Source organism: Episyrphus balteatus, chromosome 1 (genome assembly GCF_945859705.1).
Source record: "Episyrphus balteatus chromosome 1, idEpiBalt1.1, whole genome shotgun sequence".
Taxonomy (NCBI): Eukaryota; Metazoa; Arthropoda; class Insecta; order Diptera; family Syrphidae; genus Episyrphus; species Episyrphus balteatus.
This window is the reverse complement of record NC_079134.1, coordinates 153490721-153515090: the sequence shown is the minus strand read 5'-3', so window position 1 is coordinate 153515090 and position 24370 is coordinate 153490721. Positions and strand designations below refer to the sequence as shown.

Below are 24370 nucleotides of genomic sequence, written 5' to 3'. Positions count from 1 at the left end.
GACTGAGCGAAAAAATAGATTTGTTTAAACAAAATCTATTTAATATTTATACGTAAACGCACAAGAATTTAAAAATAGAATTGTAATTACAATTAACAGTACGTCTACTAAAAAGTGGACAAATTTTAAACAAATTTTACTGAAATTTTGTTTAAAAAATATTGAGTTTAAAAGGTTTTTAATACTGTTAGTAATATTGACAATTATTTGTCACATCAATCCAATCAATTTTGTCTATAAAAAGTTTTGAAAATATTAATTTTTAGTATCACCTGGCTCAACTGTTTCTCTATAAACGTCAGCTTTTCTTGGAACTTCTGCATTGTATTGATTATAAACATGATGTCTTGGTGATGTATGAATAACTTCTTCATCAATTTCAACATCTACAACATTATCATCTGTATATCCATCATCACAAACTGTCATTTCATCGAATGTAGTTTCATCGAATGCATTTTCAATAATATCATTCACCAAGTTCAAATTTTCATCATAATCTTTAGTTTCGTCAAAAATTGAATTTCTCAAATTAACGACATATTCAATGTCGGAGTCCTTAATTTCCGGAGGAGGTGTTTGTTCTCTTGGTGGAGGAGGAGTTGGATTTCTTGGTGGAGGTGATGGTTGTCTGGGTGGTGGTGGTGTTGGATATCTTGGCGGTGGAGTTGGATCTCTTGGTGGAGGTGTTGGATCTCGACAATAACTTGTATCATTGTTATTCGAAGAAGAACCATAATCATCGTTACTGCAAGAGTATTCATTTCCAGTATCACAGGAATAATCTTCATCCATTTTGATATAGAATTTTGTCACACTCTACTTTCAGTCCTACGAAAAAATATGTATGTATTTTTTTATCATCAAAATGGAACTTGCAATCGTAAAGCATCTACAACAACAATATCAAATATTTGTTTATAATTTTGCATGCATTTTATCAATATCATACTCCCTTTTAAGGTATTAAGGGAATTTGGTTGTATTCATAGAATCAGCTTAACTTAATATTACACTAAAATAAGGTTTTGACATCACAAAAAATTACTAAAAGGATTTTGTTTGTATTTCATTGTTCCTTGAAGTCTATATGAATTCCAAATGTAATTTGGGGTATCCTAAGCACTTCTACTCTATTAAGCTATGAGTTTTTGTCCCCACTAACTTTTTCCCCCTTTTGACAATTTTTAGAAACATGTTTTATCTAAAGTTTTCGAAAAAATACTCTCATCAAAATTTTATGTTTTCAAAAACAGGTTTGTTGAAAATAACCATTGAGAGAAAAAAATTGTTTTCTATAACTAACTTTATTTGCTATTTAGTTTGCAAAATTTACACGGTCACTGTGGTGTATGAGTAACATTTTGTTGGCTTCAATTTTTTTTTATTTTGTTTAAAAATAAATTAAAACGGTTGAATCTTGAATACCAATTTCTTTCAAATTATAAAGTGGTAGTAGGTGCAACTTTACTATAAATGTCCAATTATCTCGTAAACTACACTCAACAAAATAAATGTAATAAATTTTGTAAGAAGTAAAGTTTTTATCCATATCAGTAATCTCCTATTTGTACTATTACTAATTTATTAGTTGTTATTCAATATTGTTAATTAATTAAAATAACAAAGTTTCGATGGAATGAGACAAAAAAATATCGCATACTTACTAGATCAACATAGTTTATGTGAATTCGCAATAAAATTAATTAAAAATATGTATCGAATAATACTAATAAAGTAGTTATAGGTAGTTATGATTGAACAATTGTCAAAATGAATCGAAGAGTGGACAATTATTAAAAATTCATCGACATTAGTAATAAAAAGTACGAGTTTTAATATAAGGGGCCTAACTTCAGGATAAAGAGTGTTTAATTTTTTTATTAATAAACAAATAACAACAAAAGATTTAACTTTTGATTTTAATGAATTATTTTGTTATTTTCGTGCTTCTTTTATAAAAAATACTGTGTATAGTATTTTATTCTTTCCTTTAAATTCTTACATCTGGTAGATTAACTGAAAATATACTCGTGTATATTTACACTGAAGAAAAAAATGCAACAAAAAATGTGTTGATTTAATATTGAAAAACTTACTTAAAACATATTGAAATTTAAGATGAACCAAATTAAAAAAAAAATAAAAACGGTTATCAGACTTCAGTTTTAGTTGCAGTTTATCACAACAGTTTTCATCAATAAGTTAGCTTGACAGTGAACCCAAATGAGATCGATCCCTAGTAGGTGCCAGTTTCCTTAATTTGTGCTATTTTTTAAGTTGGAAAAAACTTTCATTTTACTTTGTTTTATGTTTATGTTTAAAACCACTTAAAAATTATAATAATATTTTGAAATTCTCGTCTTCAGCGCAAAATCGTTCCGATAAAAACTACTTTAAACCAATCATTGTACGTTTATTTTAGGTTGTTTTACCCTCGGTGTACACTGAGGGAAAAAATAAATTGAAGTTCAAACGTCGTTGTTTCAAAGTTGGACTACTTTGAATTTTGTGACTTTAAGATACGAAACCATCAAAAATTAACTTTTTTTCCAAAATCATTCCGAATAATAGTTAAATCAATGTGGTTTTCTTTGATTTTACGTTGTTTTATGGTGGCTTTTCGATTAGTGTACATAAAAACACTAAGATTATAAGAAACTGGAACTTTTTAAGAACTTGCGAAAAATAACTGCATACAATAATTTAATTTTTAAGTCATTAATAACTTGTAAATCAATATCTGTTAAAAAATTTGCTAAAAGACTACCTACAGAATATTTTATGCAAAACCACCAAGCAGACTGATGGTAAAGACAATTAAAAAATCCTCCTTCATGATAGTTGTAGGGGAAGTGGGGGCAAGACCGCCCACTTAGTGTTTGACTGTCTTAAAAACCAATAAAAAACATCTTTTAAATAGAATAAGGTTTTTATTCATTAAGTTTAATGGTTTTTGCAGAAACTCTCATTATTATAAAAAAATTAAAAAAATACTGAACAAAAGATAATACGTTTTGAAAAAACATCAAACAAAAAACCGTCTAGCCCCCACATGGGGGTAAGACCGCCCTATCAAATTTTGTTGGTAGAAAGACGGTTTCTATTGTTTTAAATGCAGCCTATTTGTAATAATAACACAATTATGCTATATTTTCATTAGTTCTCACTCCAGCATAAGCTTTTTGGTACCCTTTGGTACACATTTTGCACTTAATCCAACAAAACTTTGGATTGGACCTAGAAAACAGTTGCAGATAGAAGGTACAAATACAATCTGCAAAGTCTCCTTTATCAGAATCATCAATTACAGTATTGTTTGTCGCCTGTTGCTTATCTTTTTGTTTAAGCTACCAGAGCTTCCAATTTCGTTCATGGGCGGTCTTGCTAAAACTTACAGACGTGATCGATCGTACCAAAGGGCACTTATTTTATATTGCAAGTGTTGCTATTTTTACTTTTTTTCATACAACATAGTACGAAAACCGTCTTGCCCCCACTTCCCCTATATAGATTTTACACACAATTCTGCACACAATTTATGTTATGCAGCCACATGCATTCAAAAGCACTTATCGTATTCTTGTCGAATGCATATAAGCTTAAAGGTGCTCAGTTTGCTTTTGCATTCATTAATAATTCAATAATATTTACTAATTATACAATAATATGGTGTTTGTTTAAAACAAACAAACAAACTGGCCCATTATCTTAAAGCACAATCGATTTCAAAATATTAACAATTCAAATTAAAACACGAGTTTTTTTCTTCTTTTCTTTTTTTTGTAGATATAATAACTCCCTCTCTAAAAGGTTATCAAATACAACAACCATTTATTATTATTTTTTTGCATTTGTTTTTTGCAAATTCCATTCCAAAGAATTTTTTCCTTATTTGTTTAGTTGTTATAACAGATGTAAACAACACCTTATACACTTTATTAGACCAAGAAACTGTTTAAGCAGAAATTTCTATCGAAAAACCGATACACTTTAATGTGTTCAACACCTGAATCAATAGATTTTTGGGGTTTTCTATTGTACTTTGATTCCATTACTGTCAGAATGTCAAAGAAGCTGAACAAACAATTCTGGGCAGCTGAGCAGCAGCGGTAAATGTTGGCACACTTGACAAAGTAACATGGTTAAGTCTTGTGTGTTGTTGTACTGTACACAAACACATTATATCTCACTTCAGCTGTCATTATTGGCATTTTCGGTTTTAATGAATGGGAAACAGCGCTAACAGCAACACAGCAAAAGGTGGAACTAAAGCACTGTTACAATGTCAACCAAAACAAAGTTCGTGTTGGTGGGTTTCTCTGGCTAGTGGCGGTGGGTTTGTTTGATTATGAGGCGTTGTGTGGTGATGTGGCCAAGTCTGGCTTCATTGATAGCCGTTAACATGATATTACTATTGACCAGCCATTGAACGCGCTATATGCCACTTGACTTTTCTAATAGGAATTGCAAATCAATTGCCTCTCAGCAGACCTTTTCCACATACAGCCAGCATACATTTATTCGCATTTAATACTAATTTATTCGACAGTTTAACAGACTTACCGTGAAAATGAATTTTGTTGTTATTTTTTTTTTTTTTTGCAACAAAAATTGTTTAATGATAAATAATGGGCGGTTTATGTTGAATATTGTTGGCAGTTTATTTTTTTATCAATTATTTTATGGACGAGTAATCGAGGGATTGTTTTTGAGATTTTTGTTGGTTTTCTATTTTTGTTTGTGTTTTTTGTTGTTGTTTTGTTCATTGTATAAGGTTTCATGATGATTATTTCCTGGGAAATAAAGCTTCAACTACATCATTGATTATGATGATGGGAATTCCATCACATGCGTCTGATGATGATGCTTTTTGTATGCTGGGTTATGTGGATTTTAACTTTGTGATTTTTTAAAAATTCTGAATTGGTTGTTTTTTTTTTTTTTGCTTTTGTCTTTGTTTCTGATATTTAATTACAATATCGGTCAATAGCTTCGAATATTAATTGGGTAAATATTTTGTTTTATATTTTTTAGTAACTATTTTTATGTCAGAAAAAAAAGTAATGTTTTCTTTTGTAATTTTGTGATTACCTAGAATTGAGTGACATTTTGTAAAAAATTACATCTAAAATTGGTTTGACTTTTCACAGTTTGAAACTTTTAATCTGTAACCACACACATAATTGAGCTGTCGAAAAACAATCAACAGCAGAAATTGCTGACAGTTTATATATTGAATGACCATGTGACCCTGCTGATATTTGATATTGGAGGAAGTTATTATAAAATTCTGATTACATTGATTAATGTTTGATTTTTTTTTTTTCCTAATTTTATGTTACTAATTGCGTATAGTTTGATAAGCTTTCATGTAATTTTGAAAAAAAATAATTTTCAAAATTACACGGAAATATAAGTGAGTCAGGGAAAGCAGCCCTTTTATTTATCTAGTGCTTTTGTTGTGTTTTTCTTTAATTCATGTTTTAACATTTTGATTGAAATTTAGGCTAAGAGGAACTTCAGATCTCCAGCAGTTGCAGTAACTCAGGCCAAGGTATAAGATAAACATTATTTGGTTTTAAATTCATAAGGCTCTAATATTTGAAACTTTTGGAAAACATGATCGAAATATTTGAGTTCAGGGATAAGGTGTTGGCTCAACAATCAACTTCACTCACAATGAAACCATTTTCCTCCATTTTGCACGCTATGGTTGACAGGGTGTTTTTTTTTTTCTATTAAACTAAATTTATATTAGATTTTGAGGGTGATAGCTATTAGTATTAAGAGGTTGTTAAGGGTAATTGGCTTACAGGATACTAATAGCTATCGCCCTTGAAATAATATAAAAATTCATTTTTAAGAAAAAACACCCTTTCAAACAAAATATTTCTATGCACTTTTTTGTTCCTGGTTCTCATTGCAAATAAAACGTTCATGACTAATTTTATCCCTGCACCATAGTGGGTTTTCTGAAAATAGTAACTCCAAGATTTTTATAGTCAGTCGAGGTAGTCGTATAACTGGGTTCAATTTTGTTATATTCAGCATGCAAATAAGTTTGCTTTTGCAAAACTAACCTAAAGCTACAATAAATGCAGTTTTTTTTGACGATGATATAGTAACAAACCCCCAAAGGCCCAAAGGGAACTTTGGCAAAGAATCTTGACGTACCATGACCATTATTTAACAAAAAAAAAAACTGCTTAAGACCCAGTTGCACATTTTATATTAATTGTTTTTCAAACATCAAAAAATTCGCTGATGCAATTAATTAATTTTTTTTTTTTAGTTTTGAGAAAGATAATACCCTTGTGAGTTGATGTTTTAAGTTTAAAAGCATCATTATAATTCTTATCACAATGAAAATATGCGAAATCTTTTTGAAGTTTTGTTTTCAAACTTTCATCAAAAATATAAAGTGCGGGATAAAGCATATTTTGTGGTTTTTAATGTTATTTAATTTTTAATTATGAGACTGATAACTGTTTTGAGTTTCTAAGAAGTGGTTTCTTTAGAAAGAAAGTTTTTAAAATCTAGAAAAAGAGTGAAAAAGGATGACTTTTTTTTATATTAGATAAAATTCAAATAACGAGTTATATTTTTTAATGATAGAATTTTATTGTTGGATTTTTATTCTTTGATAAGTTTATTTGTTTTTGAATTAAATGCATAAATGTGCAGTGTAAATTTGTAACTATATTGTTAGAAAGTTTTGAACATTTTATTTAAATAGTTAGACTCTCTTATGCATGGATATATTCAGACGTTATTTTATCTTCTTTTCTAATTGTAACCACTAGAGCTGAGGCTGCTATTGCGAAAGCTGCTCTCAATCACTCTGCTCTTCCTCTGAGCAGTGAGCATTTTCGATTGCTCTTCAATATCGCTGCTCAGGCTTACTGCTCAGTTACCCTTCATTACAAAAATCCAACCCATTCCAATTTGCCATGTTATTTGTTTGTTCTTATACAATGATAAACATGAAGTGTTCAAGTCAACAGGAAGAACAGTAAAACTGCTTTTTGTTCTTTGTAACTTCACTGCTCTTTTTCAGAAAATTTTCTCTGATCTTTAATATTTCCTTGTTTTTTTGTGATAATTTGATAAACGATGAAAAAAGTAAAGATGTAGAGAAAAGTTTACTATGCTGATGACAAAACAGAGAAGACCAATTTGAAATGTGCCCATATGATTATGAAAGTGGACTAAGTCACTTTTTGCATTGTTTAAGAAAAAACTTACATAATAATTTTCTTATAACGATTTAATTGTATTTCTTTTTTGAAATCAGTGAAGGAGCAATAAAAATGTTTATTTACTGCAATTTCACTTTGAAATAAACTTTAGGTACCCATAAAATAAATTAAATAAATTATTTTTAGACTAGATTTGGCCCTTTTTTTGGGAGTGACTTAGTCCACTTTCATAATTAAGGGCACAAATACCATTGTTTCAGTGAAGTCGTTCGAGGAGTTATTTTTTTTATAAAAAAATATCTAAAATGGTCACTTTCATTTTATTTATTTTGTATTGAATATTTAAAATCACAAAAAAAAAAACTGCTATTTAAAGAGTGATTAAATAGCTGCTATTAATAGCTGCTCTTTTGTATGCTGCTCACTGCTATTACTGCTATTTGAAAATCGCACACCCCTGACTCAATTTAGGGTTCCAAGGTAAGATTCCTAATCAACAAAACAATTAAAATTCTGGTTCAAATACCCACTTCATGACAATTATTTACAAGTTGTTTACAAGTTTGACATCAATTTTCAATTAGATGTTTTTTTTTTAATTAGAAACAGTCAAATTAAAGGGCAAAAAAAAAAACAAATCTTACAAAACTTTCCATTGTTGTCATTATTATTATGCTTGTAAAAAAAAGAGATCAACATTCCGCATTCCATCTTAAATCTTTATCATTCATAAAGATATGCCTCCGTTGTTGCTGGCAAACCAGACCGCCAAAATATTTACTTTGATCGAACAAAAAAAAATTTATTTGTTCGTCATAAAGATGGATATGACGAAGAAATAAGTAAAAAAAAAATCAACGCACAAAATGACGCATAAAATCTATTGTTTTGTTTATCTGTATTTTTTTTTTTTTTTTGTTTATTTCGATAAATGTCTGATGTTGTTAAATGATCTTAAATCCATTAAAAAAAAACTCGTAAGCTAACAATTTCAATCCCATTTTTTGTTTTCCATTGTTGATGAAGGTCAAAATTAAGTACTTATTGAAACTTAAACAAATATATTTCGAGAATTTTTGTTTAGAAGAAAACCTTGGATATCTATAAAAAAAAAAGCTATCCACTTGATTTGGTTTGTTTCAATATGGAAGAGTTAGATATATTATTGTATTTACAGTATTTACACTTATATCTAATTAACATCAATTAACAGTTAAATAATTTTGATATTTTATTCTTTATTGTCCAGATTATTAAGTTTTGGTTTGCTGATGGATTTAAGATGCTCTGTTAAGATGATCGTCATGACGATTTGGTAATATTTATTGAATGATAAAAAGAGTATATTCAAATGTTTCAGGAGTGAAATCGGCTATGGTGATTGTTGATCATCACAATAAATATTTTTGCTCCAGGTGATTATCAAAGTGATGATCAACTTTTTGCTATGGTTTGTGGGTGAAAACTATTTAGGTGTCACTTTTACTTTCTATTTTTATTGAAATCCTCATCGGCGAACTAAATTATATTCTAAACTATTACGAAAATATTAGTTCGTTGAGTAAAATATGGTTTCTTGTGAAGAAAAAATATAGAATATTAAATATTTACTAAGAAATACAAAAAAAAAATAAAAATAAAATGCACGACTGGGTCGCACGAACTTGCTCTTAGAGTTGAAGTTGCTTAAATGTTTAAGACTTTTTATATAGAAATTTGAAAAATAAAAATAAAATTCATTTTTCAAAAAAATAAAACAATATCTGAAATCAAATTGCCCTCCAAAACAAGTATGCAGTTTTGATTGATATGTTAAGGTGCATTTTTAGAAAAAAAAAATTTCAAAATAGTTATAGCCGTTTTTTAAAAAACTAATTTTTTATAAATATTTTTTTTGGAAAAAATGTTAAAAAAAAAATTGGTATGCCATTTTGTAGAAATCACTAATCAACATCTAAAAATAAAATTTCAAAAAAATTCAATGTCCCGTTTTCGAAAATTTGATTTTTCTAAAAAAAATTCAAAATTTTTTCTAAAAATTCAAAATTTTTTTTTTAGAAATTTGTTTTTTTTTGGCTATGTTTAAATCATACAAGTGCTTCTTCACAAAAAGTTTCGTTGAAATCGAATAAGCAGTTTCGGAGATAATTGGATTTGAAAAAAACGGTTCTATGGCAGGTACCGTTCATAATCATGATCAAAAAAAAAATTTTATTAAAGACAGACCTTAGCTTAAAACTAATATTTGAATTTTTTAAACAAAATCGTTTTTTGAGATATTTCAATTTTACTAAAATCGGTATATAACAAGTACCGTTATTTTGGGTCCAAGAAAATTAATTCTAAAAAACCCTCTGGAGAGTCACCAAATAAGGCTACATACCAAGTTTGATATTTATCGGTCCATCCGTTTAGACTGTAGCTCCTTATACAGACAGATAGACAGGCGGACTTCCGGGACCCACTTTTTTGGTATTCTCTATCATCGTAATGTCATGGAAAATGTTATCTCAACTTTTTTTTTGTACGAATGCATAACTTGATATATAGTACCTATATCGCAAGTAAAAATGGGCACTGGTAGGGATCGAACCTCGGTCTCCAGCGTGTGAGTCGAATACTCATCGAAATGTCTGCACTTGTAGGGTTTTGGTGATCACTTTTTACTCAGAGCAAAGAATCGGTGATGGTCAAAAGTGACAATCAAAAAGGTGACAATCCACTATCTCAATTTTTTGTAACACTCCCCTATTTATAAGAATATATAATCCTAATGTTTGAAGAAATGTCTTGATATATTTTTAGACGAAAACAAAAAAAAATCAATCTGTGAACCATGTGCACACGAAGAATTTAAAAAAATTGCTACAGATGCTTATATTCTAACCCTTGTTGTTTGAGGTGTAATGATTTGTATGTAGTCGGTCTTGAGGTGAGAAGTTGATTTATAATAAATTAATTTATTAAATGAATTATATTAATAAAATTAGTATGCAAATTTGATCAGTGCGTACTTTATTTTGTACTATAAAAAATGTCATTCTTTTGTAATTGTTTATTTTCAAATACGTAATTCAGATACTTAGAGTAAAAAAAAATATAAAACACTTGTTAACATTTCTCTAGATCACATTATGTTTACATACATACTTGGAACAAGTTACTTACTACAGTGCAAAAAAATCAAATGGGTTTTTAATTGTTTGGTAAACTAGTTTAATAAAACTATGCTCTTGATAAATGAAAAAAAAAAAAAAATTTAAACAATAAATTGATTTATGTTCTTGACATTTCATGAGCAGGTATTTTAAAGAACAGAAAAAGTAGCACTTAAAGGATGGTGTTTTTCAAATTAAAACTAAGACAATTTATCTAGTGACCAAAAAAATAATTCAATAAGTAGGTAAGTACTATACAACACGAGTTTAACAATTTTCTTTTTCTTTTTGAATATTTTGTTTGAAAAACGTTTGAGTACATCATCAGATCCATCAACGCCACACAAATTGTTGAGTATATATTATCATTTAGACAAAAATAAAAGTAATTACTCAAAAGAATGATAGACACAATTTTTGTAGAAACAAAATATTTTATTAAATTCTTATCAGCAACAAAACAAAACTGACCTTTGTGTCTGTATATTTTTGACTTTTATTCATAATATTTCTATAAAAAAAAAATTATTTGACTTGTATATAAATTTGACTTGTTGCTAACAAAAAAGTTTGTTATTGTTTAATGGGGGGCGAAGGGCATATTGATAACATAAACTTTTAATTCATCATCAATTATGGTTTTATCATGAATAGTATAGGTACATACTTTTGAATGAAAACTTTTAATACCTAATGAAAATTACAGTTTTTTTTTGTTGTTGAAAATTGTTTAGAATTTTTTTTATATGTTTGAATTTTTTATATGTTATATATATATGTATGTTTTTTATATGTTTGAATTTTTTAAAACTATTTTTTTTTTTATTTTAAAATTAACCAATCGTTTTTGAAAAAGTGCTTTTCAAACTCAAAAGTTGAACAAACAAAAACTTAAAGTGTCTTTTTCACAAATTTTTCAAGTCCCTATCCTTTACCGGCGCGACTTAATTTTTAATGTTACCTTACAAAATATCGATAAATTACAGGTAGTTTCGAAGTGATTTACTTAAAAATTTGGTAAAAGTGTAAAAGTTGATAGAAAATTTAAAAAATGGAGTTTACGAAAAAAAAAATTAAGTTTTTTTCAAACAATGTTGAGTCATTTTATTTACTTTTTAAAAATTAATTACAATTATAAAAAACATTTTACAGAAAATTGTCAATTTTTCTGAAAAATGGTTTCAAAAATATTGTTTAAAATTTTTGGTAGCTAGGTACTTCATAAAAAATTAAGTCCCAACTAAACATATTAACATTTCAATGTTGGGAACACTTGTTTTTCCACAAAAAAATTCTTAAAATGATAATATAAAGTTTAATGTTATTAACCACTGTAAACATGTTTATTGAACTAAAAAAAAAAATGTCTGAAGTACATTTGCATTTTTGAAAAAAAAAATCTCATAGAATTAAAAAATTAAATTGGAAACTTTCCAACATCAATTTTTTGCGAAGAATCATTTTGTCGTGTGACGTATTTTTACGACGACTCATTTTGCAAAGAAAAGAATAGATGAACCAATAAATTAAATTTTCTTAAAATAAAAGAAAAACGCTTAACCCATTAATTCAAAAAATTTGATTTTCAACACCAGGTCAACATTTGTCCTCGAAATCAAAATTCAAACAATATTAAACTGGTCCAAAGTTCAATTTTTGTTTTATTTTTAGAATATAAAAAATTAAATCAGAAAGATAAATAAACAAACAAAAAATTGCAGTGGAAAGTCAATATCACAATCATAATATAAATTAATAACAACACTGGAGTAGGCTTTTTTTATATAAGGAAATCATTGCGAATAAACCAGTGTCGAGTACATTGACTTTTAACTAAACAAGTTGAATTCAATTGAATTTAGTTTTTTTATTGTTCATGCATTTAAAATCGGAAACAAAAATGTTAAACAAATGCTAATATTTGAATTTAAGTATAATTTATTGTACTTAATGTGTATAATGCATTGATTAATTAATCATTATGCTAACTGAATATTGGATTTTTTTTCCACACTTTAAAGCAAATGAAGGTCGTATTGTATACGAAACAATTGGAATGTCACTATACTCTTTACAGCTGTAAACATGTGTCAATAATATAATTATTTTGACTAGACGTCATGTTTTTAATTTAAAAATAAAAAAAATAAATGTTTGGAATAAATTTGTATAGAGAGTAGGTGGAAATAGAAGGTAGACATGGTTCCTGGTATTTTATATATATTTTTTATATTTAAATATATAGATATTCATTTAACTACTTTATTTTGACGTTAATGTGACTGTAACTTCTATTTTATCTGGCAGAAACCAAATAAAAATAAAAATTTGTGTTGGTTGAAAAATGTACCTAACTTAGCTTACAGATCCATTTTGCCGTATTGTTTTTTTTAAATTTTTTTTGTTTGAATTTTTTTTTTATACTAGGTACTTTTTTTATTTTAAAATTAACGAAAAAGTGCTTTTCAAAATCAAAAGTTGAAGAAACAAAGTCCCTATGCTTTACCGGCGCGACTTAATTTTTAATGTTACCTTACAAAATATCGATAAATTACAGGTAGTTTTTAAGTGATTTACTTAAAAATTCTGTAAAAGTGTAAAAGTTGATAGAAAATTTAAAAAATGGAGTGTAAAAAAATATTTTAAGTTTTTTCCAACAATGTTGAGTCAGTAAAAAATAACAGTCAATGTTCATTTTATTTACTTTTTAAAAATTAAATAAAATTATTAAAATAATTTTACAGAAAATTGTCAATTTTTCTTGAAAATGGTTTCAAAAATATTGTTTAAAATTTTTGGTAGCTACTTAATAAAAAATTAAGTCCCAACTAAACATTTTAACATTTCAATGTTGGGAACATTTGTTTTTCCACAAAAAAATTCTTAAAATGATAATATAAAGTTTAATGTTATTAACCACTGTAAACATGTTTATTGAACTAAAAAGAAAATGTCTGAAGTACATTTGCATTTTTGAAAAAAAAAATCTCATAGAATTAAAAAATTAAATTGGAAACTTTCCAACATCAATTTTTTGCGAAGAATCATTTTGTCGTGTGACGTATTTTTACGACGACTCATTTTGCAAAGAAAAGAATAGATGAACCAATAAATTAAATTTTCTTAAAATAAAAGAAAAACGCTTAACCCATTAATTCAAAAAATTTGATTTTCAACACCAGGTCAACATTTGTCCTCGAAATCAAAATTCAAACAATATTAAACTGGTCCAAAGTTCAATTTTTGTTTTATTTTTAGAATATAAAAAATTAAATCAGAAAGATAAATAAACAAACAAAAAATTGCAGTGGAAAGTCAATATCACAATCATAATAATATAAATTAATAACAACACTGGTGTAGGCTTTTTTTTTATAAGGAAATCATTGCGAATAAACCAGTGTCGAGTACATTGACTTTTAATAAAACAAGTTGAATTCAATTGAACAAAAATGTTAAACAAATGCTAATATTTGAATTTATGTAAGTATAATTTATTGTACTTAATGTGTATAATGCATTGATTAATTAATCATTATGCTAACTGAATATTGGATTTTTTTTTCCACACTTTAAAGCCAATGAAGGTCGTATTGTATACGAAACAATTGGAATGTCACTATACTCTTCACAGCTGTAAACATATTGTGTCAATAATATAATTATTTTGACTAGACGTCATGTTTTTAATTTAAAAATAAAAAAAATAAATGTTTGGAATAAATTTGTATAGAAGGTAGACATGGTTCTTGGTATTTTATACATTTTTTTATATTTAAATATTTAGATATTCATTTAACTACTTTATTTTGACGTTAATGAGACTGTAACTTCTATTTTGTCTGGCGGTTACCAAATAAAAATACAAATTTGTGTTGGTGGAAAAATTTATTGCAATTTTACTGAGCCAAAAATTAAAATAATTCGATCACAATTATGTTTGTTATAAAAACATGTCTTTAAAGTCCCATTTTTTTAAAAATGGTAAGCTGAGGCCTTGCCAAAAAGCAATTAATATTTTCCCTTATTATGTAATAAAATATAAAAAAAAATATTAAGGGAACATTAAACATTTAATAATATATTCTCATTCGTTAGTTTTTTAATTAAAATAATAATGCTAAAGCTGTTTCATTACCATAATATTCATCACAGATCATAAAAAAAAATAATATGATTATTATTATAATAAGTTTTTCCCATACATCTACAGCAACTACATACATTGACTTCTTCATTAAAAATACTTGTCTAGGACAATAAGGACACATATACCTCAAAATATGAATATAATATTTATAAGTAAAGTACCAAACTCATAAAAAGAGGGCACTTTTCTAGGAAATTAATTTAAATATAAAAACAACCAAGACTTTACCCATGGGATAATAATGAGGAAGAGAGAGGAAATTTTTGCTTTTAGTTAATAATTTCGGTTTCGGTAAACATAAATAACACAATAGAATGGAATAACTTTTGTTTTTCAATATGTTTTGGAATTTTGCATAATTTAATAATAAATTTAATAAATTAAATAAATGTGAATTTTGTGAGTGATTATTTGTTTGGAATTGAATAAAGTTATTTTTCAATTTTGATGATTTGTTTGACTGAATATAATATTTTGTTTTTATATAAGTCTGAAGTTATTGTATAAATCAACGGTATATGAACGTAAATCTGTATCAAGTAAATGTTATTTGTAACAGAATTGCTTGAGGTCTATTAAAATGAAAAGAAGGTGCTTCAATTTCAAGTTCTCGATAGCCAAGAATATAAAATTAAATCTTTTGTTATATGTATATTTACTCTGAATTTCAATACTACATAATTCCAGTTTAACGAATAAAAGACCCTTTCAAATTGGTTTGTCTTGAAAATAGAAATTAAAGAACTAAATTACTTAATAATAATTGCTAATAATTTGGATTCTCGAGAAGTTCACCTTTGATAAATCGTCTTGCTTGTTTTAAATAGATAATTAACAACAAGCATTATACAACTAGAGTTATTGGATATATAATTTTTGAGGAATTCCCCACGATACTAATTAAACCATAGTTATCATTTTGTAGCGATGAATGAATTAACACTCTTTTAACCTACCAGGTCTACAATTACTTAGAACAATAAATAATTGTTTGCAAAAATAATGCAAATAAAAGATCGATTTGGGTGTGTTTAAGTCAGAGTCAATCTTAACTTCTTTAAGCTAGGGATGGGCTTTTTTAGAATTTTGTGAAGGGTGACTAAGTAAGAGTGTAATTTTTTAACCTAATGTTAACCTAATAAACGTTCGCGAAAGTTCGCACTAAGATATACGAGTACATAATAGTAGAATCATGTCATTAACACTCTAATTATTATTTTTATGTACTAATATTTAATACAATATTTGATACAATTGCAACTTTTTCTAGAATGTAGTTATTATTCGAGTCTCTTAAATACTAACTGATGATGAAAATTAAAATTTAAAAAACAACAACTCATTAACGTAATCTAGTAAAACCACTTTATGAAAAATAACTACCAACCACAATAATGTGACTTATGACGGTGTTAACATTCCAATCCGGCGTACATTAGCTCGAATTAGTATTATTTAATTGGTATAATTATTTGAAAGTGAAATACTTTTTTTCCGCCAAAAAGAATCGTAATTTTAATTGTATATTTTCCAATACAAAAAGTATATACCTACACAGAGAAAAATAGACCACATAAAATAGAACAAAAACAATAAGATTTCTCTATGGTTTTCATCCAAGAAGGAAACCTTATTAAAACAATCGGGTTTTCCTTATTGTTTTAAAATCTGCAAAAAAATAAAAAAAAACATGACCAGGCTGGGAATCGAACTGGAGACTTCAAATCATTAGTCGCCCACCTTACCACCTGAACCAACCTGCCATGAAAATATTGATCGCGATTTTTGTTCTAGTGCTAAGTTGCAAAAAAAAACCAACTTTTCAGTCAAATTTTAATAAGATTTTCTCTATAAAAATAATAAGAAATCTCCTTAAAAAAAACCTTATTAATCGTTGATTTTAATAAGATTTCCTTATGAAATGTATGGACGGTAAAACAATATGGTAATCTGTTAGTTTTTAGCGGGTCATATTTTTCTCTGTGTACATTATTTTTCTTATTTTTTTTTTTAGAAATCGCTGAAGAACAAATTCAAATCATTATTGTCTCCGATAATTACGGTGACCATCCGTTCCGGTATACCCGGGACTGTTCCGTATTTCAACAGCTTGTCCTGGGTTTTTATTTAAGAAACGGTCTTATTCGAACAATTTGGTACGTAGTAAGCTTGATAACACTGGTCTGCAAAATTTAACTTTTTTTTCTTCTTCAAATAATTTTTTGATATTATGAAAGATTATAATCTAAATCTGGTTTTAGAAAAATTCTATCAGGTACAATTTTTGTAAAAATGATTTTTGAAAAATGTGGGTAGTTTTTAAAAAATCCCCCTTTAGGTTCATTTGAACTTATATAAAATTAAAACTATTTGTCGCATTGGGCTCAAATTTAGAGGACTTATTCCTGACACCAAATATGTCCTTTAACATTAATGTTTACTCATATTTTAAAATACTGATTGACAAAAAAAGCAGAAATATCGAAATCCTTCACTTTTAAGTAAATCCTACCTGAACAAAAACACCTTAATTAAAGAAAATGTAAAATATTAACGCCCATTATATTTAAAACGTCAAATATGTATGTAAAGAAAACCATAATAAAATACATTAAACAAAATTTGTATGTGTTTTGTAATTTTATATATCTACTATTTTTCTATTTAGAAATATCTTATTTGTAATAAACCATTCGATAAACTGCCTTGTAAAGCTTCAGATTTGTTTCTTCTAGAAACAAAAGTATACTTTTTTTTATATTTTTTGATGTGCTGAGTTAGAATCGGAAGTCAAAAAAAATTCTATCACGTCAGGATTTTGAGATATTCGCATTAAAGTATCACAAAATCAAGTTTTTTTTAGAAAATCTAAAAAAAAAAAACTATTATATCTCAAAAACCAGAGCTGGCCGAAATTTTTTGAGTTCGGATTTAAAATCAGCACACTTAATTAGAAAAGTATACTTTTGTTTTAGGGAGAAAGATATATTAATTTTAAAAGATCAGTTTCTTTATGGTAAGATATGACAAACCTATAAAACTTACTTAAATTAAGATATTAAGATAAGATGAAAAGAGATATTGAGAAGATTGAAACTGAATTTGAAAGAAAAAAATAAGTTCTTTCCTAAACCGTAACAATTTGAATTGATAAAGATTACATTATGCCAAAATATTTCTTCGAAAACAGCAAAAAAAATGGGTTTTTGAGATTTTCTAACGGGAATATCTAAAAAACGTGACGTGCTAGGTCTATTCTGACTTCGGATTCAGAATCAGCATACAAAAATCCTTTAGTCCTTTATAGTTTAAAAAAAAAAAAAAAATAAATCATCATGATTCTTTAGGAATGGAATAGAATATTATTTTTTTAAGCAAAAAAAAAAAACACCCTTTTGATGACAGCTTCATGTTAAAATTTTGTTAAGCCATCTTTATTTCATACATTTACTTCCAGGAACTATGCAGCATAACCTACTAGTTTCGCTCGTCATGAATTTAAGCCAACTAGACGTCGAGGATATTTTTGGAGACAATAAAACGCGTTTAACTTTTAATGGAGATAAGATACCAAATTCATTCATAGTATTATTTTCTGTCAACATGGTTTTAAATTTAAAAGATTTATTATTTTATGTTTTCAAAGCTTTAATACAATTTTGTTGTTTTGTAAAATAAACTGGTATCATGTTATTTGAGGAAATGCATTTTTGTGCATCTTTTTGACATTTTATGGGGAGCTTGTTCCTATTTCTAATACATTGTAATCTGGACGCTTGGGACGTTGTACCACTTTTAATAAGTGATGCAGGCCTGCAGCTGTCGTAGTTTTTTTTTTTAAATATTTTTTATTAAAATTTGTTTCTTTAGTGTTTTCAAGATATTGAAGTCCCATTATTGTTATATGTACATTTAATTATATATTCTTTATAGACATCAAATGAAATGGACCAGGAGCTCATCGAATTTAGCGAAGCTAGAGCCCCTAAAAAAGCCTAACGTTTGGAATTACATTATAATATTGTGTAAGATCAAACAATGAGTTTTTTTTTTTTCAGTTCATTACTTAAAACATGTAAATTATATCTGCTGTGACCTGTTAGCCTATACCACTATCGAAAAGACAAAAAAAGAAGTTTATGTTCCTGACATCTTCATATATTGCTCAACGCTTCTCAAAGGATTGGACTCATAAAAATTTCTGATATTACACATTAAATGATCTGAAGTATCTAAAGGTGAAAATTTAAAAACAATTGCCTTGTGAGGCTCAAAGGGAAGAAAAAACAAGTCTACGAGTATGATCTGGTAAAATAAGTGACAAGATTGCCAAACAAAAGTTTAGCACAGTTGCCTTACATTACATCAGACCGGGCAAAAAATTGGTAATTCTAGTTTTTGGTATAGTTTTTTTTTATTGTCCTTATGTATGTTACCAATGAACATGCTATTTTTTCAGATTTGAGTGTTGCACGATTTTTTCAGTCTTTCATTGATTTAATCTCTTTACGACTAATTTTGTCGAAAACAATGTACCATATATAAAATGCCCCATAAATTGGAGTCCAAAACCATTTTTGCTAGACTAAAAGCTGAAACACAATCACGCTTCAGGGCGTCGCTTCGTTGCGTTACGTTGAGAAATCCTCAAAGCGCGCTTCTGTCACTTTGACTTTGAACAGCTGATTGCAACATAAAATCTGCTGTCAAATAAAAAAAACACAGTCACTCACAAAATTATTGGGCCAAGTCTTTATCTTGATTTAATTGTGGAAAAATGAAAAAGGATATTAATGTGTTTAAAAAATGCATAGAAATTTGTTTATTCTTTAATCCTATAGTTATAAAAACAAAACCAATCAAAATATATTGTTTTTAACAATAAAACTCAGTCTAAAACATCATTAATTTTTTTTTGTTTTTAATACGTAAATTGTTTTGATTTAAAATATCCCGATCTCGTTTTTTTGTGCAAAATCTATATAGAGAAATTAAAAAACACACTTAGTTTTGCAATAATTTATTTTTTTTTATTCACATTTGGCGCAATAATAATGTGGGTGACTGTAACTATGTCTGTTAAATGTCAGAAAGCGAGCAAAAGTTCAGTCTGGTTGAACTTTTGCTCGCTTTCTTACGTTTCCTTACGTTTGTCAAAAAAAGCGTACGTAAGAAAAGCGTCATTGTGTGAGGATACACAGATTTCCTATAGTTGAACTTTTCGCAGTTGTCAAAATCGACGGCAAAGCGTGATTGTGTTTCAGCTTTAATGGTTTCCGAAATATTGTTTTTCAAAAATAGTTAATTTCATCAAATTTTATGTCAAAGTTCGAACCATCATTTCAATAAAAGATCATTTAATCAAATAACTCCGTACCGATACCATTTCACCAAATAAATATATTGATACAGCTTTAAGACAGTAAAATAAATCTTTTGAAATAAAAAAAAACACGTTACAAATTATTGGTATGATAAAACAATATATTGTAACTTGTTTCACTGGTAATTTGGCCCTAATGTCCAATAGCCCGTTTTATTAGAAAACTTACTTCTACATTCATATAACTTGTTATCACTTTAAAAAAACAAGAAAATATCGATGAATGGAAAATTTTCCATTTGATAACACTCAAAGAAATATAAAGACAATAATTTGATTTTATTTATGCCAATTTATTGACATTTACATAACAACACAATGAACTTTTTTTTATAATTCACTAAAAGGTTATTTCAGTTTAATGCCAATATTCATTCGATAAATTCCACAAGTTTATTATTCAAAAAAAATACCATTAAAATTTCAAATTTATAACAGTTGAGTAAATAATTGAAAATAAAAATAAAATACTCATTCGCGATCACTTAAACTCACCTGTTGATGATTTTAGCTCGATACAAAACAACTAGGTAACAACACTAAAACACTACGGATCACAACACTCGACCGAAACAAACTGATCTCAAATTCAAAAACAAACAAAGTTTTTTCCTCGTTGAGAGCAGAACAAAAAATTTTTAAATAATATATATTTTTTTTTCTAATCTGGTCGTTTTTTAATCGGTTAGCAGAAGATACACATAAAATCAGAGCATTCCACGCACAAAAAACAAAGAGCTGATAATTCAACAAAAAAATCTCACTCAATCCAGGGAGAGATAAAAAAATTCAAAGATCCAAAATAAATTTAAAAACAGAGAAAGTTATGCAGATGATTTTTTTATTTCAAATTCAACCGATCTCTCATCAGACACGATATCGCAGAACTGCCTTCATCAAAAAGTTTACCTATCAATTTTAGCCTCCCACAAATGTTTTATGAAGGTGTATTTCTAGTTTTTTTTTCAGCGTCTAATTCGATTGGATCAATCAATTTGTATTCAAAATAGTTCCGATAGCGATCCTATCAATCAAGTATCAGCGGCGACATAGACGACGACGCACGACAACAATATTATGGTGACGGTTTTGGTAGCTTTTATGAAGTGCTTAGAACAGGGGAAAAGATATGACTGAACTATTGAGTGGAACGTAAGAGCGAGTTAACTTAATGCCCATGAAGTTAAACTTGACATTAGCTATGGCAAACATAGAATTATGGGGATTGCGAAATGTGTACGCGAGTGTACGTCCCATGTTGGAAAAAAATACAACTTGAGGGCAATCTTACTAGTAAGTACTTTATTGTAGATAACAGAGTTGAGATTAAGAATTATTATTATTTACTTACTCGCGTAAGTAGTTGGTTGATTTAGAGTAGCTAAAAAGGCTTTAGGCGATGCCAAAACTATAGAAACTAGCTATATACAGAAGTTTTATTGCGCCAGAAGATAAACACACTGATAATAATAAGAGTGAAGATAAGTAAACAATTTTGGTTTAAGAGTTATTTACTTTTTAGAAATTTTGATAGCGTTGATATAATGAAAAACGACCTTGATAAAAAAAAAACATTTAAAAAAAAAAAATAACATTGGTATACATATAACGAAATAGGGTAATATGGAAAAAAAAGTAATAGGTACATATATTAAAATCGATCTTAACAACTTATTTTCATATTATTTTATGTATATCATTTTAATACTTTGAAATTATATTAAAATAAAATAACAATTAGTTGAATTAATTTTTGTGATCTATAAAAGTTTTTATGACCATTTAAATGCTTTAATGAAAAAAAAAAAAAGTTACGTATACACCACAGTGATCCAATTCGATAAAACATTATACACTATTAAGATGATGGTATTAAATTGAATCAGATTCAAGAACCGGTATTTTAACATTGTACAAATTAATATTAACTAGCTGACCCGACCCTCCGCCGTCGCGCGAAAAAATATTTTAAGCTAAAAAGTTTTTTTTTTCCCAATTTAAATGAATAAAAATGTTTGACAAATTTAATAGGTACTAACCCAAACATGTTCCAATCGAAAAATTTTGCACTGAATTCATTCACTTATATGGTACAGATTTGATAGTAGAAGGATATCGAAATAGATTTATTTTGAAATTGCTGAAAAGTTTGAAATAATTAATTGGAATTGTTGTAAGTCGAGAGTATTGTAGCTTGTTTTTATGTTGAGCATATATTGATTTAAAAAAAATACAAATGAAATCTGCATTGTTTCAATAAAAATGATTGGCTGTTTTTGCTCAACTAACTCGATATTATTTTAAATTCAAATCTTTTACCCCTTACTTAGATATAAGGAATCTTTAAAAACAAATTATTCTCTATCAATGTTTTTGGTAAAAATTAAAGAAGTTATATATTTTATTTTGTATATAAAAATTCACAAACCGACTTTTTAATAGTATAGATTTTTAGTTAAATAAACATTTAAATTTTTCTATTGAAATAAAAATAGCTTATACACCACGGTGGTCAAATTTTTATAATAGAATAATAGATCATTATAAAAAGTTTTATGCTTGTCCTTTTTGGAATTAAAAAACTAAGAAATCGATGAGCTAAACTATATCACAACAAAAACATTACTGTTAAAAAAAGAGCCAAGTTCTCCTATGTTGAAATTATGCTGGCACAAAAAGTACTGAGATGTAAAAGTGTACCAAGTTCTAAAGTTTGGGTTCAAATTCGTATCAATAAAATTTTGATTGTTCTCTTGACAATTTTTCTTTTAATTTCCGATTTTTAAAGTTATTTCAAAAATTGCCAAGTAAACAATCAAAATTTTATTGATACGAATTTGAACCCAAACTTTAGAACTTGGTACACTTTTACATCTCAGTACTTTTTGTGCCAGCATAATTTCAACATAGGAGAACTTGGCTCTTTTTTTAACAGTAATGTTTTTGTTGTGATTTCACTACTTTTTGCAAGGTAAGGCTGTAGAATTGAAAATCTCTATATTTGATGAAAATTCAGTGAAAATGGGCGGTTGCCACGCCCCCTGGCTGAAATTCTCAAATTTTAAATTTTTTCCTTTGCATAAACTACCAGCTCTACCATTCTACCAAATTTCAAGATTCTACGAAAATCAGAAGTGCTCTATAATATTTGATGATAATTCAGCGGAAATGGGCGGATGCCACGCCCCCTGAATTGAAAATCTCAAATTTTCGATTTTTTCCTTTGTATACACCACAAGTCCTATCACCGTGTAAAATTTCAAGTTTCTACGATAACGGGAAGTTCTCCATAATTTTGATGATCTGTCAGTGAGTGAATCAGTCAGTCAGTCAGTCAGTCAGTCAGTTACGGTTTTTGAGATTTTCGAAGCCCTATATCTCAGAAACTACTCATCGTAGCAAGCTGAAATTTTGTGAGGAGTTTTGTTTTGACTAGCTTAACAAATGAAGCGAGTTTGAAATTTCTAGTATCTTTGGTGTGGAAGTTAGAGGGGGGTCGAAAATGGCCTGAGTTGTTTCCTGTAAATAAGGGTGTAGTGCCAAAGTTGCTAGAGAACTTGGCTGGGCACTACCGTGCCCCTTGATGTTCGCTAAACGTTTTTCCACAAAACCAAAAAAAATACTGTCGGACCAAAAAGCGATTGTTGTTTTTTGGATGCTATTTATTTTGGAATACATAAATTTTTTCAATGACAACCAAAACACTTTATTAGGAATTCAACCGATTTCTATGGGTAACACGAAAATTTTAATTTTGAAAAAATGGTTTTGAATTTTTTTGAAACAAATAAGAACTTTACATTTTTTTAACACATTTTTGTACTTTTTTTATTCTATCATATATTTAAATTGACTTAACAGCCTTAAAACTTTTTAAGTAGTTCTTTAAAAAAAAAATTAAACTCGTTTTTTGTCAAAATAAAACAACTTCTTAAATAAATTTTAGTTACAAAATATTGATTTTTTTTTTCCATGGAACCTTTTTGCCTTCGATCATTACCTGATAAAATTATGTAAAAACATCGTGTGAAAAGGACAATGGTAATTTTGGCCCTGAGACCAATAACGATGTGTCATATGTCATTGGAAAGGTATTTTTGCGTAGATCAATTGTTTATATGGCGCCAAGACTCAATTCGCTGTGGGAAAAAAGTTATAGCTATAAATGTAGAACAGGGTAAAAATAGTTTAAAAGACGTATAGGCGACCGTCGTACGACTTAGCTTATACGGATAGAGGGTAAAACAGGTGTCAAATGGAAGATAAGTTGAGAAAGAAAATGAGAAAATAAAAAAAATAGAGTTGAAATTTTTAAACCGTTTTTAAAATGGCAACCGTATTTTAAAAGAAAAAATGGTTTATTACATATATTTATAGCATGATCAAGTAAGACAATTTTTGAAATGCCAAATGAAAGCTTAAATAAGGAAAAAATTAAAAATATGAAATAAGGAATGTTGGCCCACAGATATGGCAA

General features: G+C 27.7%; 1 protein-coding gene across 2 annotated transcripts in view; it reads right to left on the bottom strand.

Moving 5' to 3' along the window:
* The window catches only part of LOC129914946 (aquaporin AQPAn.G-like), a 61020-nt gene extending 39996 nt beyond the window's left edge, over positions 1 to 21024 (bottom strand). The window contains exons 1-2 of one of the 2 annotated variants that reach the window (XM_055994399.1): positions 20389 to 21024; positions 273 to 831 (exon numbers count right to left, since the gene is read on the bottom strand). In XM_055994399.1, coding sequence (XP_055850374.1) covers positions 273 to 795 — 523 coding nt within the window. In that variant the 5' untranslated portion in view covers positions 796 to 831; positions 20389 to 21024. The remainder of the gene's footprint in view (positions 1 to 272; positions 832 to 20388) is intronic. The other variant, XM_055994413.1, reaches the window with a different exon arrangement.
* Positions 21025 to 24370: the final 3346 nt, after the last annotated feature.